This window comes from Spinacia oleracea, chromosome 4 (assembly GCF_020520425.1).
Source record: "Spinacia oleracea cultivar Varoflay chromosome 4, BTI_SOV_V1, whole genome shotgun sequence".
Classification (NCBI taxonomy): domain Eukaryota; kingdom Viridiplantae; phylum Streptophyta; class Magnoliopsida; order Caryophyllales; family Amaranthaceae; genus Spinacia; species Spinacia oleracea.
The window spans coordinates 38,861,611-38,877,900 of NC_079490.1; the positions used below are offsets into that span (position 1 = coordinate 38,861,611).

At 30.2% G+C, this 16,290-nt stretch overlaps 4 protein-coding genes across 4 annotated transcripts; 2 read left to right on the plus strand and 2 right to left on the minus strand.

Annotated features, from left to right (window-relative positions):
- The first annotated feature begins 1,002 nt into the window (after positions 1-1,002).
- Positions 1,003-6,498, plus strand: LOC130459206 (uncharacterized). The gene is made up of 7 exons (XM_056826429.1): positions 1,003-1,334; positions 2,266-2,482; positions 3,156-4,188; positions 4,704-5,347; positions 5,756-5,933; positions 6,022-6,144; positions 6,239-6,498. Exons 1-7 carry the CDS (start codon positions 1,187-1,189, stop codon positions 6,467-6,469), a joined length of 2,574 nt encoding a protein of 857 aa, XP_056682407.1. The 5' UTR covers positions 1,003-1,186; the 3' UTR covers positions 6,470-6,498.
- Positions 6,499-6,873: 375 nt separating this feature from the next.
- Positions 6,874-7,592, plus strand: LOC130471480 (uncharacterized). Its single transcript, XM_056841650.1, has 2 exons — positions 6,874-7,056; positions 7,179-7,592. The coding sequence occupies exons 1-2, from the start codon at positions 6,874-6,876 to the stop codon at positions 7,536-7,538; spliced, it is 543 nt and encodes a 180-aa protein (XP_056697628.1). The 3' UTR covers positions 7,539-7,592.
- Positions 7,593-8,469: 877 nt separating this feature from the next.
- Positions 8,470-9,273, minus strand: LOC130471419 (protein FAR1-RELATED SEQUENCE 1-like). The gene is made up of 2 exons (XM_056841532.1): positions 9,015-9,273; positions 8,470-8,927 (listed from the first exon to the last, which is right to left on the minus strand). Exons 1-2 carry the CDS (start codon positions 9,248-9,250, stop codon positions 8,537-8,539), a joined length of 627 nt encoding a protein of 208 aa, XP_056697510.1. The 5' UTR covers positions 9,251-9,273; the 3' UTR covers positions 8,470-8,536.
- Positions 9,274-9,321: 48 nt separating this feature from the next.
- On the minus strand, positions 9,322-13,292 carry LOC130471481 (protein FAR1-RELATED SEQUENCE 5-like). Its single transcript, XM_056841651.1, has 5 exons — positions 13,145-13,292; positions 12,937-13,032; positions 10,326-11,362; positions 9,361-9,961; positions 9,322-9,326 (listed from the first exon to the last, which is right to left on the minus strand). The coding sequence occupies exons 1-5, from the start codon at positions 13,290-13,292 to the stop codon at positions 9,322-9,324; spliced, it is 1,887 nt and encodes a 628-aa protein (XP_056697629.1).
- Between the last annotated feature and the right edge of the window lie 2,998 nt (positions 13,293-16,290).

The following is a 16,290-nucleotide window of genomic DNA, read 5'->3' on the forward strand; positions in this document are numbered from 1 at the left end:
GTAGAGTCCGAATTCACCTGCACAAGAGCAAAGTCACTAGCCTCGGGGGTGTTTCCGAGGAAAGCCCCTCCGATGCCTAAGTAAGAACGATGCTCGGATTCTAGAGAGAAGTTCTCTAGAAGAGTAGTCTTAAGGCGATAAATTGGACGTACCTTGAGGTGTGAGCCTTGGCGGCCTATTTATAGTGTTTGCATAATAAATGCCCATAGGTCATTTATTGCTTTTGGGCCTTGGGCCTTAATGGATGGCTGACTAGCCATTGGTAGGTTTGATGCTGTTTGTTTAGAGCCATTGGGCTTTGGACTTAGTGGCCCAATTGAGAATCAATTGGGAGCCCAAACAAAAGGTATTGCGCGCACAAAGTATATGTACACCAAGATAACTTTTACCCATTTTTCTGTAACTTGAACCTAGTTTTGATTAACTTTTATAATAGTAAAAAGAAGTTGATAGAAATAGTTAAATGATTAATATTATACATTATTAGTAGTTTTGAAGAAAATATGTTTTACTGAAATGAAAGAATTTATCACTAAAAAATAGATAACTTTTACATATATAAGCTTAACTTTTAAACATTTAGAGTTAACTTTTACTCCGGTGTACAATATTTATTGTACACCCTTTGAAAATAAGAATTTATGTTGCCTGAAATAGTATCACGTACTTGACCTAAATATGTCTTATTTATTTATTTTTGTAAGTACGTACACACATGCATAAGCTTAGCTGGTTTCCTATGTTGATGGATCAACACCTAAATTGGTAACAATAAACACTATTTGGTCCTAACTAATTTGTCCTTTAATTTTATCCTAAAATTTCAAACTTATGGTACTAATTAAATGGTGTTATAGAGTGAAGTGTTTATCAAAAAGGTCGGCTTAGGCCGTACCTAATTATTTACACTATAGTAAACCTGGTCCATGCTATGGACCAGGGTATTATAGTCTTTGCGTTGTTGCGTGCGAGAAGTTGTTTGTAACTGTCACGTGCTTTCCTAATTATATATATGTTTTTTTTTTAATTTCCTTTTTCCCGGCTTTTGAACTTCTCACTCAACTTCTCTCTCTAAACTGTTTCCCAACTTCTCTCTGAATTTCTCTCTCCATTTCAAATTTAATTTCAGTGATTATTTTCATCCATTTGCATCAAATTACTCTTCCGATCTTCTTTTTTCTAAAAAATGGTGAAGAAAGCGGCACCGAAGAATCCGGCAGCGAAGAAACCGGCAGCGAAGAAACTTGAATTCGACAATTCCGTCGCTGAAATGGCTGTTGAAGCTCCTCGAAGGCGAGGAAGAAGGCCAAATGCTGTTTCTGAAGAAATTCCTGGTAATTCGAACTTATTTTTTGTTTGATTTTGAATTATTGAAATGTTTGTGGTTTTTGCTGAAATTAGGTTTAGTGTTTTATGCAGTTACTGTTTCAAAGATATAGTTACCTTTTATTTGCTGTTTCTGAAGAAATTCCTGTTAATTCGAACTTATTTTTTGTTTGATTTTGAATTATTGAAATGTTTGTGGTTTTTGCTGAAATTAGGTTTAGTGTTTCATGCAGTTACTGTTTTAAAGATATAGTTACCTTTTATTTACTGTTTCTGAAGAAATTTCTAGTAATTCGAACTTATTTTTTGTTTGATTTTGAATTATTGAAATATTTGTGGTTTTTGTTTGAAGTTACTGTTTCAAAGATATAGTTACTTTTTATTTTATGTTACGAAGTTTTTAAGTGTTTTTATTAGTGACTGGTTTGTTCGTAGTTTTTTAGAGTAATTATATTTTTAAAAGGTTACTATATTTCTAAAACAGTAACTATGTTTTTAAAATAGTTATTGTCTTTTTAGAAAGTAAATTAACTTTAAAATAGTAACTATGTGTTATAATTAGTTACTATCTTTTTTAGAAAGTAAATATAACTTTAAAACAGTAAATATGTGTTATAAATAGTTACTGTGTTTTTAGAAAGTAAATAAACTTTAAAATAGGAACTATGTGTTATAAATAGTTACTATCGTTTTTAGAAAGTAAATATAACTTTAAAACAGTAACTATGTGTTATAAATAGTTACTATCTTTCTTAAATGTTATTATAAAATTAACAGTTACTATGTATAATAAATAGTTACTATCTGATTTAAATGGATACTCTATGTTTATGTATTTATTATATTATTTGAAAGGTTACTATATGATTTTATTGGTTACTATGTGATTGTAATGGTTACTATATAGTAATATTTTGTTTTATAATTGTTTTGTTTCAGTTGCTAAGGAATCTGTGTCTATAAAGAAGAACAAAAAGGCTGGCAGTCCGAAATCAAAAGCAATTGCGCTTGTATCTGAAAAAGAACCAATTGAAGAAGAACAACCTAATCAACTAGTTTTACAAAATTCTTCTCTGGTTGACGTTCCACAGCCTGAATCTCATCAACTTCATTCACAAGTTTTGAAAGAAGTTGGAGCTGATGGCCTGCCTATCGTGTAAGTGTTAGTTTAATTTAGTTAATTGTTCTAAATAGTTACTATATGTTCAAAATAGTTACTATGTTCTAAATAGTTACTATATTTTTTTAAATAGTTACTATATGTTGTAAACAGTTACTATATGATTCCAAAGGTTACTATATGTTGTAAACAGTTACTATATGATTCCAAAGGTTACTACATGTTTTAAATAGTTACTATATGATTCCAAAGGTTACTATATGTTTTAAATAGTTACTATATGTTTTGAAATATGTTCTAAATAGGTTCTATGTGTACTATGTTTACAATAGTTACTATATGACTCCAAAGGTTACTATATGTTTTAAACAGTTACTATATGTTCTAAATAGGTTCTATGTGTACTATGTTTACAATATTGACTATATCAAAGGTTACTATATGTTCTAAATAGTTACTTTATGTTTTAAACAGTTACTATATCTTCTAAATAATTACTATATGTTATAAATAGGTTCTATGTGTATGTGTAGTATAGGTACTATATTATTTGAAAGGTTACTATATGTTTTAAACAGTTACTATATTTTCTAAATAGTAACTATATATTTCTAATAGTTACTACATGTTTTAAACAGTTACTATGTGTTCTAAATAGTTACTATATGATATATAAAGCTGACTTACTTTCATTATTCATTTTTTTCAGGTTTAATTTTGATACACAATGTTCAGGAGGATCATTGTGTAAATTAATTAAAGACTTCTCTCCTGATCAAAAGGCAGCTGTTCAAGAGATAGGGTTTGGAGGATTGTTAGGCCTTCAATTAAGTCGAAAAAACACTCAGATGATGTACTGGTGCATCAAGTGCTTTGATGGTGTGAGTTCTCTGTTTACAATCAGTGATTCCAAGCAATTTGAAATCACTGATTATGATGTGTACGATTTGTTTATGCTCCCCCTTTCTGAGCTGGAGGTTGAAGGGGTTAAACGTGGGCGCAATTCCACTAATCCTGATTTTGATTTGAAGATCAAGTGGAGAAAAGAGTTCGGTTTTGAAGAGGTCAATGCTCAAATTCCTATAAGGTTGCTTGAGGACAAGATTAAATTGTTGACAGATGGTGGTGATCTGTTTAAACAATTATTTGTTTTTGTTGCTTTCTCTACATTTTTTACTCCAACAGCCAATAGGACTGTAGATTTGAGATTGGCTAAGGCTTTGGAAGATCCTAAAATGATTTCCAAATACAATTGGTGTAAATACGTTCTTGACGTATTATGTGAGGAAACAGTGAAATTTAAAAATAGTTTATTGAAAGGCAAAGATCAAAAGACATTTGGAGGCTGTGTTGTGTTTTTGCAACTTGTGTATTTTCAGAGGATTAAGTTTAGGAATTCCAGTGGTATTCCTGATCAATTACCTCTTATTCAGCATTGGACATCGAAGATGGTAACCGATCGGATTCATGCTGAAAATGCCAATATGAGTGCATTATATGGTTCTGGTATATTGGAGAAGGGGAAGTATCCAATTTCCAAAAAGTTTGTTTTTGTTGATGGTCAAATAGATTTGACCCAAATCAAATCTATTTCGAAAGAAAATGAAGCAGGCAGCAGTGGGGGAAGAGCTGAACAGCCCTATGTTGGGCGTCGAATTCCAAGTCGGCGTCCTAGGATTCTTCAGTTTGAAATCCCTAATTCTCATCCTACAGATGAAGAAATTTTCTCTAAAGCCACTGATGTAAGTTTATTTTATTATTGATATATTTGTCAATATATAGTATAGTTATTTTTTATATGCTATAGTTATCTTTTATACACTATTGTTATCATTATCTTTGGTTTAGTAAATGTAGGTATATATAATTATCTTTTATATTCTATAGTTATCTTTTCTGTACTATAGTTATCTTTCACATACTATGTTACCATTACTTTGTTTTAACAAATAGTAACTATATGTTTTAAACAGTTACTATATGGTATAAATAGTTACTATATGTTTTATGTACTATAGTTATCTTGTGTATACTATAGATATCTTTTATATACTATAGTTACCTTTTATTTACTATAGTTATCTTTTATTTTCTATAGTTATCTTTTATATTCTATAGTTACTTTTCATATACTATAGTTAACTTTTATACAGTTATCTTTATATACTATAGATACCTTTTCTTATAATATTTTTTGTATTTTTAGTTAAATTTTCATATTATGTTCCATATTTAAATTTATGTATTTTGTTATTAGGATTTTCATGGTCAGTGGTTGTTGATGAAGAGAGATCTGGATGTAGTTTCAGCCATCCATGCTGAAGAGCTGTTCAAATTAAAGGCTTCAATGCCTTCGCAGAACCATGGCGATGATATTTTGGAAAATTCCACTTATCAAAAGATGGTTGATGAGTTGGTGGAGATTCATCAGTTGGTGAAGAATCTACCAAATGGTTGGGATGACATTTTTGGTTCAAGTAACAATCCAGTTGTTACTGCTGCCCCTCAACCTTCTGCCGTTGTTCCAACTGAGCCTGCAGTTGTTACAGCTGCTGTTGTTGATGCAACAACATCTACCGAAGCAATTATTCGAGAAGTTGATCCTGACACTCAAATAAATGCAGTTCTTGATTCTTTGAAAAGCAAAGATAAAGAAATTACGGAGGATGATGATGAAGAAATAGAAGAATATGAGCGCGTGTGGGCTGGATTTCAAAAATGCATCATTAACAACCATGCTGTATCAAGAGTGAATGTCAGTGTCTATGGCATAGAGGAAAATGTGATGTTTATGTCTCCGTTTATGATAGCATTTGAAGATTTAATGAGGCATCTTCCAGCATTTGTTCAAGAAGCTGTGGACTTTGCTGCTCTGACTGATGGAGAGGGTATTTTGACTGAGTAAGTAGAAGTTTTCTCATTTAATAATTTATAGTTACCTTTCAAATAATATAGTTACCATTCATATATTATAGTTACCTTTCATATATTATAGTTACCTTTCATATAATATAGTTACCTTTCATATAATGTAGTTACCTTTCATATAATATAGTTACTTTTTATTATTTATAGTAACCCTTCATATAATATAGTTACCTTTCATATAATATAGTTACCTTTCTTAAAAGTGAAGTTGTTGCCCTAACTTTATAGTAACCTTTCATATAATATAGTTACTATTTGTATACTATAGTGTCCTTTTGTTTACTATATTTACCTTTTATATTCTATTGTTACCTTTTATTTATTATAGTAACCTTTATAATTCTTCTGACATATTTATTGTTTCTTTTTTATGTTTTTCAGTGATAAAGTTATAGAATACAATCATTTTATTGCGGTAGGAAGAGATGACATGTGGACCCTTCCTTCCACATTTGATATTCTTTTGATTCATATTGAAGCTTGGGCTTTTTTATTGAATGAAAATGAAAGGAATCCTGCTGGTTCTCCTCAGAAGCTGTTTTTAGGTGGCACATATTGTGTAAGTTATATTTTTAATAATATAAAATGTTAATTATTTTAAATTTTTTTGGCCTTTGTTTAATTTTTCTTTTAATATTGATTTGCAGAAATATGTTGCTGATTTGATTGAGAAACCAGGCAATGAAAAAATCTTGTCTGAATTGTGTGTTTGTCTTAATTATGGTGTGAAAGATGTAAATGGAGTTCAATCGTTGAAAGATTGTAATATGGTGTGATTTATATTTTCTTTATATAACCATATTATCTTCTTTTTTTTGTCTCCTTTCTTGTAGTTGTAATCTGTTGTTTTTCTTTTTTATATAGATTTTTGCTCCTGTTCTGATTGAAGACCCGAAGCATTATTACCTGTTTGTCATTAGTATGAAAGACAAAAGTGTCTATTTCTTTGATAATATGCTTCTGGAACCAAAAGAGATGGAACAAAGGAAGAAAGCTTATTCTGTCTTGGTAAGTTTTTTTTATAGTTACCTTTTTTGTTGTTGTAGTTACTCTATAAATGTTATAGTTACCTTTATATTAGTCTTTCTTTTTTAGAGGAACTATATTTTTGACAAGGTTACTATTTGTATAAAACAGTAACTATGTTTTTAAAATAGTTACTATCGTTATAAAATAGTTACTATATGATTCCAAAGGTTACTATATGTTGGTAATGGTTACTATATGATTTTAATGGTTCCTATATGATTCTAATAGTTACTATATGATTTTAATAGTTACTATATGATTTTAATGGTTACTATATGATTTTAATAGTTACTATATGATTTTTAACCAACTGGTAATAGTTACTATATGATTTTAATAGTTACTATATGATTTTAATTCTTACTATATGTTGGTAATAGTTACTATATGATTTCAAAGGTTACTATATGTTGATAATACCTACTATATGTTTTGTACAGTGTTCTTCATTGGAAAAACTACTGAAAAATATGGATAACATTCATCATGAAGATATTAAAAGCTTCAAATTTATCCCGATCGGTGGTAATTGGAAGCGAGGTGCTTATGACAAAGACTGTTGTGTCTATTTGATGATGTTAATGATGGTTTTTCATGGTGTTGAAACGGTACAAGATGGTGTTGGGATTTTTGACTTTGATCCCTTGGCAGATGTAAGTTTTTGTGTTAAAAATAATTAATGTTATTCATATTTTTCTTTTCATTCTTTATAGTTATTGTTTTGTTATCATAGTTACTGTTTTTATTCTAATAGTTACTGTTCAAATATTTGCAGGAAGATTTCAGGAAGTTTCTCAGGGCTTGTATTTGTGGCACCATTGTGTTGTCAGATTTGAATTGTTACAGAGATGAATATCTGAAACGAATGGTTGCATTCAGGAAATACAGGAAACAAGATGTTTTGGATGCCCTAATTAAACAAAGGGAAGAGTTGACGCAGAAATACATGAATGATGCTTCAAAAATTGAAATTGTTGCAAGAAATAGTTCAGCAAGGAAATCCAAACATGTTGAAACAGAAGATGAAGCTGAGACAGATGTCAATGTTGAAGGGAAAGGACGTGGCAAAGGCGGGAGACGCACCCGAGGAGGCAGACGCGGGAAGGCACGTGGACGAGGTGCTTCACGTGGTTAATAATTATTGCTGAAAAAACAATTTAATTTTTTGTGTTTGTATGTAGTCGAATTACTACTTAGAATGTACAATTCTAAGTTTGATATAGTTACTGTTCAAATATTTTTTGTGTTTGTATGTAGTCGAATTCTAAGTTTGATATAGTTACTCTCAATGATTTTTAATTGTTTGATATATGAGAGTAATTATAACTTTTGCAGTATTTGTGTGATATTGTTCAATTTACTTATTTTAAATATAGTTTCTATTTGAATGAAATAGTTACCTTTCTTCAAATATAGTTACTCTTATAAATTTGTAAGTCATATGATGGCATAACGAAAGTTACTATATTATCAAAATAGTAACTATATTTTATATAGAGTTACTATATGTAAAGAAGGGTGACCACTAAATGTGAAGAGTTGGTATATATAAAAAGTGAATAATTTTGTGTATAAATTCAAATAGTTACTATCTTACAGATATAGTTATCTTTAATAAGATACAATTACTCTCTTTTTTATGGTATTTTATTTTTGAGTAACATATAGTTACTATAAGTCATTTTGATTGCATAAAAAACGTTACTATATTTTTTTAGAATAGTAACTATATTGTTCTAAGAGTTACTATATTTTTTAAATAGTAACTATATTTTATAAAAAGTTACTATATTGTAAAAAAAGTAAGTATATTTTATAAAGAGTTACTATATTATCAGAATAGTAACTATATTTTATTAAGAGTTACTATATTGTCAAAATAGTAACTATATTTTATAAAGAGTTACTATATTTTCAGAATAGTAACTATATTGTATTAAGAGATACTATATTGTCAAAATAGTAACTATTTTATAACGAGTTACTATAAATAAAAATTGTGTGTTTATAAAGAGTTACTATACTGAATGTATAGTAACTATGTATTGTAAAGGAGAACTATAGTATAAACACTCAATAAATTTGTTTAAAAATGTTGAAGTAACTGTATATGATAATAAAACAAGAACATCACTAAAATAGTTGTTCTTTAGGTATAAATAATTGAATATTGGGTGTCTTGGATCCAAATTCTTTGTGTTTCTTTTTTCCTTTCTTTGATGGCTGCTTGTAATTGTCATATTGACCCTTTATTCTCTTCTTACTCTTTCCTTTAGTATTAGCACGATCAGGATCAAGCACAATTGTTATTTCAGAATTAGTTGATTCCCCGTCTTGTGTTTCTCGTTGTGCTTCAGCTTTTGCCTTTTCTTGTTCTGCTATCTTTGCAGCTTCTTCTTTTGCCTTCCTTTCTTCTTCCTTTTTTATGATTTCATCAACTGCTTTATTATCCATTTTAAACTTCTCCTCGATAAATTTTCTGGCCTTTGCTATCTTATGCCCTTTCAAAATTAAGTTATAGTATCTGTGGTATAGAGTTTAAGTGTTAAGTAAAATATCAACTGTAATTGTAAATATATGAAAATGAACTAATGTATATTGAAAAAATTACCTTCTGATCATATGTAATCTCCAACCAGTAAAATTGTTGATTTCACCTTTCTCCCTTTTTATTGTATCAACCCTTTCCCATATCTGTTTCTTTGCATATCTAGTCCATCTTGTTGTTATGTAACGATCTGGAATTGTATTGATTGAATGTATATGCAATATTCTTAAACAATGGAAGCACAACCATCCAGATTCTTCAAAGTTTTTGCATGTGCAAGTGACGGTTGAATCTTCCATTTTGTATTGAACTTCTTGCCTTGATCCTGTTAGATTATTTACATATAATGTAATATTATTCAAAAGAACATCTACTCTAAATAATAAATAAAGATTTATAGTTTTTTTACCTGTTATTCCTTCTATCCACACTTCAAAAAACATTGTTCTTCCTACACTTCCCTTGAACATTGTACTACTTGCCACAGAAAGCTTGAACTCTTCTTCAAAATCACGAAAAAGTGTTATCGTGTATACATTTGCTGCATGTTTTAATATAGCACTCATACTTAGCTCTGAAGTTGGTATTCCCCTTGTACAGTCAAAGTCGTCTTTTTCTTCGGTTTTTCTCCATCGATTTATTGTAGCTTGAAAAATACTATAGAACTCTGTTAATGTTGTACTTTTATTTGCTTTAAAACCAACAGCATGGTTTGTACTTTCACTTCTTTGTGAAGAAAGTATACCGGCAGAAAAAAAATCTTTACTTAAAGCTGTACACCATTTTTCTTTAAGACCATACAATCTGTTGAACCAGTCATCTTTTTCCAGCTTAAAAGTGTTGATCATAGATTTCCAAGTTTCTTCAAAATCATTTGGTGTTATACACCCACTTAAACACTTGTAGAATGCGTTTTTGAAGTTTTTATCAGACTTCAATAAACCAAACCTACTGTTTGCATTTTTACTCAAGTGCCACAAGCATAACCTGTGTCTTGAAGAAGGAAAAACCTGAAAAACAATAATGAATATATATAGTTCCACAAAATAGTAACTATATTTTATAAAGAGTTACTATACTTTATAAAGAATTAGTATATTGTCAAAATATTAACTATATTTTAATAAGAGTTTCTATATTTTCAAAATAGTAACTATACTTTATAAAGTGTTACTATATTGTCAAAATAGTAACTATACTTTATAAAGTGTTACTATAATTTTAGAATAGTAACTATATTGAATTAAGAGTTACTATATTGTCAAAATAGTAACTATATTTTATAAAGAGATACTATATTGTTAAAATAGTAACTATATTTTATAAAGAGTTACTATATTGTCAAAATAGTAACTATAATATATGAAGAGGTACCTGTTCTATTCCAGCAGCAATAGCTGCATCTTGATCAGTGAAAATTGATATAGGATGCTTTCCTCCCATAGCCTTCAGAAAAGTTTCAAACACCCAAACGAAAGATTCTGTGGTTTCATCCCCAATGAAAGCACAAGCAAACATTGTGTTTTTCCAATGGTTATTGATACCAACAAATGGAGCACATATGAGATTGTACTTATTGGTTCTGAATGTAGTATCAAAAACTAGAACATCTCCATATATTTTGTAATCTTCTCTCATCATAGAATCCCTCCAAAATAGGCACTCAACTTTTCCTTCAGCATTGAGTCTTACTCTGAAAAAGAACTCGGGATCTATTGATTGTATGTCATACAGTTTGTTCACTAGTGTTTGTGAATCCTTGCCATCAATTTGCTTCATTTTTAACTTGTAGCAGTAGTTTAGATGATCAATCATCGTATGACCTACACAGTCGTCTCCGCCAGTTTCTGTTGACATATACCTATAAGACTCCATTGGTCTTAGACCACATTCTGACATTGCCTCAATAGCTTCTTTTTTAGGTTCTGTCATTTGTCGTTCCGATCGGTGGAGATAATTACTTATTTCTCTTGTCAATGGGTGATTATGTACCACTACATGCTTTTCTATTTCAAAATCTCCATTTTCATTCTTCTTTGCAAATATTTGAGCTTCACATTTTGTTCTTGTTATCATAACCCTCTTTCTCCTTTCTTTCTTTTTTGCATCTGATTGATCATCTTCATTTTTGAGTTCTTTGTTTTTAGGAGGGTCTCTTATTCCAGCAGCAGAGCAGTAGAAGTATTTTCCATTAACAATTGTGGTTCCTTCTTTATATCTATTCTTCCCTTTTCGTACACTAAAACCAATAATAGCAGCATGTTTGCAATATAGATCATAAATCTCATCGGTTGTTTTCCTTGCTTCTCCAATTAAACTGCCATCTAATTCTTTATCAATGTTTTCTTCCTGCTCATTATTTGGATTTTCAAAGATGTTGTGGTTTGTATCAATTGAATGTATTATTGAACCTGTACAAATACAAATATAGTTATCATTAAATGTGATAGTTACTCTTAATATTTATATAGTTACTCGTTATATTTTATAGTTACTATATAATTAACATAGTTACTTAGGATCTATTGATTGTTATAGTTACTCTACAGTTAATATAGTTATTCTTTATATGTTATAGTTACTATAAGTTAAATGTAGTTTATTGCTTATATAGATTATTTCGTTATGTGAAGTTACTCTATAATTAATATAGTTACCTTTCATAAATTATAGTTACTTTATTATAAATATAGTTATCATTATATGGGATAGTTACTCTTCATTTTATACAGTTACTGTTTATATATTATAGTTACTCATAGTTAATATAACTCCTTTTTATATGTTATAGTTACTCTACAGTATATAGTTCTTCTTTATATGTGATAGTTACTCTTCATTTTATATAGTTACTTTTTATATGTTATAGTTACTCTATATTTAACATTGTTACTTAAGATCTATTGATTGTTATAGTTACTCTACAGTTAATATAGTTACTCTTTACATGTAATAGTTACTCTATATTTAACATACTTACTTAGGATCTATTGATTGTTATAGTTACTCTACAGTTAATACAGTTATTCTTTATATGTTATAGTTACTATAAATTAAATGTAGTTATTTCTTATTTATATTATTTCATTATGTGAAGTTACTCTATAATTAATATAGTTACCTTTCATAAATTATAGTTACTTTATTATAAATATAGTTATCATTATATGGGATAGTTACTCTTCATTTTATACAGTTAATGTTTATATATTATAGTTACTATAACTCCTTTTTATAAGTTATAGTTACTCTACAGTATATAGTTCTTCTTTATATGTGATAGTTACTCTGCATTTTATATAGTTATTTTTTATATGTTATAGTTACTCTATATTTAACATTGTTACTTAAGATCTATTGATTGTTATAGTTACTCTACAGTTCATATAGTTACTCTTTACATGTAATAGTTACTCTATATTTAACATACTTACTTAGGATCTATTGATTGTTATAGTTACTCTACAGTTAATACAGTTATTCTTTATATGTTATAGTTACTATAAATTAAATGTAGTTATTTCTTATTTATATTATTTCATTATGTGAAGTTACTCTATAATTAATATAGTTACCATTCATAAATTATAGTTACTTTATTTTAAATATAGTTATCATTATATGTGATAGTTACTCTTTATTTTATATAGTTACTGTTTATATATTATAGTTACTCACACTTAATATAACTCTTGTTTATATGTGATAGTTACTCTACAGTATATAGTTCTTCTTTATATGTGATAGTTACTCTTCATTTTATATAGTTAGTCTCCATAGTTTATAGTTACTCTACAGTTACTATAAGTCCTGTCTATATGAGATAGTTACTCTACATTAAACATAGTTTCTCTTTGTATGTTATAGTTACTCTGCGTTAAATATAATTCCTCTTTCTATGTTAGTTACACTACTGCAATTATAATATGTTAACTATATCAATATAACAGTTACTATATATATATTAAAAGATACTATATCATACCTTCTTCAATACATTGATTTGCAACCATAACTTGCTGAGATGTGCCTTCATCTTCATCTTCAACATCATATACTTCTCTATGATTCTCAAAGTTTTCTAAAATAATAATAATTACTCAATGAGTATGAAAGTTACTATAATTTTCTTCGTAGTTAGTTATTAGGATTCGAATATTGCCGTCATAATTATACAATTTTTCTTCTATTGCGCGATTTAAATCGATATTCAAATCGATTAAATCGTCCTCCATTGTTGAAGCTCGAAGAGAGAGAAGCTGTTGGAGGAGAGAGAAGCTGTTGTAAGAGAGAGAAGCTGCTGCTGGAGGAGAGAGATTTCAATTTTAGGGTTTCGCGCATTCTGTTATTTTGGAACACGTGATTTCAAACGGTTCAGCGCTGCAAATTACCTAATTACCCTGGTCCATGGTAACCTTAATGGTGGACCGGGTCCATGCAAGCGGAATTGGTACCTAATACCTATTGGCTAACATAGAGGAGAAGTGTTAACTATCGAAAATAATATAAGTTTCAATTCTATATTGTAATCGTATCGGTCGATTGACAATGAGAGGCCGGGATAACATGCAGTGGCGGAGCCAGGATTTGTAGGTTGGGGGGCGAGAAATTTGTAAGTTGGGAGCGAGAAATATACATAAAAAATGTGAACATTTTATAGGTATGAGGAAAAAAAGAAGGAAATTTTGCTGAAGATGGGAGTTGAACCTTGTATCTTTGGGTTCAAATATGCTCATTTGACCACTGGAGCAAAGGCAAATTGATAGGTTATACTTACCGTTGTTATAACATATATCTTATTTTTTTCACCTTTTGGGGGGCGGCCGCCCCTACTGGCCCCCCTGTCTCCGCTACTGATAACATGTCAAGCTTTTAAGTTTATTGGTTATCTATTTTAGATGGAATTTTAACATATATAGAAAGAGAATGACAGTAATAACGTCCAAAATTTATATATAAAGAGGTTGCTAAATGCAATTTGATTTTATTTGACGCAACTCTTTTTACTTTCATTTTTTCATTCTAAATTAAATCCTAACCATCACTTTTATTATTTTCTCTCAATATTTTTAGATATTATTTTGGTTCAAATACATCTGACTTTCAATTTGCACGTAATACTTAATTCGTTTAAATTCGATTTGTACGAAATGTTAACTATATTTTGTTCAATTTGTACGAAATGGTTAATTAAATTATGTCATTCTGTACAAAATAAAATTATTTATTTCATATAAATTGCATGAAATGGTTCAAAAAAACAAGGAAAAAACGAAAATTACCTCAATTCTAAGATCTTACAAGTCAAAAAAATCGTTCATTGCAATCAGAATAAATATTCTAATTTGATTAGATACACATACACGCGACACTAAAAAAAATGATTTGAACCAAAATAATATAAAAAAGGTTTAGAGAAAATAAAAAAAGTGAGGATTAGAGTTTTTTAGAATAAAAAAATGAGTGTAAAAAGGGTTGCGTCAATTAAAATTTGATTGCGTTTAGCAACCGTGTATATAAAGGATAAATATATAGTAAAACAACCAATACAAGTTGGCGAAATTGGTGAGGAACTCTATCACCTTGTGACTTGGAGGTCACCGGAGCGAGCCCCAACAACTGCGAAATACTTGGGAGTGAATTAAGACAAGACATGCGTAGATGGGCTAGTTAACCTTGACAGAAATGTGTCCTTCGCCCAAGGTGCATTGGTCTATACCAAGGTTTAGACTAATTACAGAATAATTAATTCAATAAGATCAAGTGATCAATATATCTAGCTGGAATAATGTATCTGATCAGCAAGTTCTAATCCTTATTAAGCTCCCAACTTACTCTTGACTAAACCTACAAGGTCACACCAATGGCATATAACAGATCGTTGGATTAAATGAATCCGAAATTCATTTAATAGCTAATCTGGAATTTAGTTAAAAAAACAGTAAATATACAATAAGCCGTTGGATCATAGTGGTATGTTGTGTATATCGTAGGCCGGACCGTACGAATAATTGTATCGTACGACATTGGGTCGTCAAGTACTATACAAAAATAATGGCCACAAGGCCTTAGACGCATATACGAAAGGGGACAAGCAACGCTGCAGCCCACGAGCCAAGCGCGCAAGGCCAATGGGCGATGTAGCACTATGCAATATCCCAATATTTGATGATTTCATAAAATATATTTTATAGCAGAAATAAAGTTATAATTACTAATAATGAATTTTCCTTGTTAGGTAGTCTCTTTTAATAATTTTCGAAAGTTTATAAAAGCTATTTTAATTTTAGTATGACTCTTATCTTTGAAGGAAATATGTCCTTCACACAAGGTGCATTAGTCCAATTCCAAGGTTCGGATTAATTACGAACTATTAATTCAGTGAGATCAAGTGATCGGAACAGCTGGCTGGAGTAATGCTTCCGATCAGTGAGTTCTAATCCTAATTAAGATCACAACTTACTCTTGACTGAACATATAAGGTCACATCATTGGCATGTAACAAATCACCAGATTAAATGTATCGGAAATTCATTTAATAGCTTTTCGGGAAATTAGTTCGGAAAACATAATTATACGATTTAACATTGGATCGTGAAATCGTATATCATGTTGCGTAAATTAGTAAGTTAGGCGAAAAGAATAATCGTATCGTACGACAATGGATCGTCAAGTATGAAACGATAAATAAATTAGCGAAGGATAATTTAATCGCAAATACGAAAGCAAACCACGAGCCAAGCATGCTTTAAGGCGCAAGGCCCATGGGCGCAACACGCATGATTGCAGCGCTGGCCCATGGCTTTGGCTGCTTGGATGCGTGCACAAAAGGGCAGCAGCTGCTGTGTTATGGCCCGCGGCCCAGCAGCAGGCTACCTGCGTTTGCTCGCACTCCTCGTGGGCCTTGCTGGCCGGTTGAGCCTTGTGCTTGGCCGATTAGCTTGGTCCATTAGAAAGTTTATTTTAATAACATATTCTAGATGTTTTCCTAACCTAATGCAACCAGATTATTCTAACCTAAGGCTAGAGAGAAACCCTAATTCTCTCTTTGCCTCCATTAGGGTGTTCTTCCCAAAAAGAAAATATCTTGAGTGACTTCTAAGCCATCGATCTCAAGACGAATCTAAACGTGTCGGTGAACCGAGTAGAGGAACAACATTTCGAGTTCTTGTACGTGTTCGTGATACGTTGAATCTAGGAAAAACACGCTACAAATGTAAGTCTGCTTGATCTGTACTTTATACATGATTCCTGGCTTTGGGTCGGGGTTGTTCCGCTATTATGTTATGTATTTAACTGTAAACCCCAAAAGTGGTATCATGAGCAACATGTATTTAAA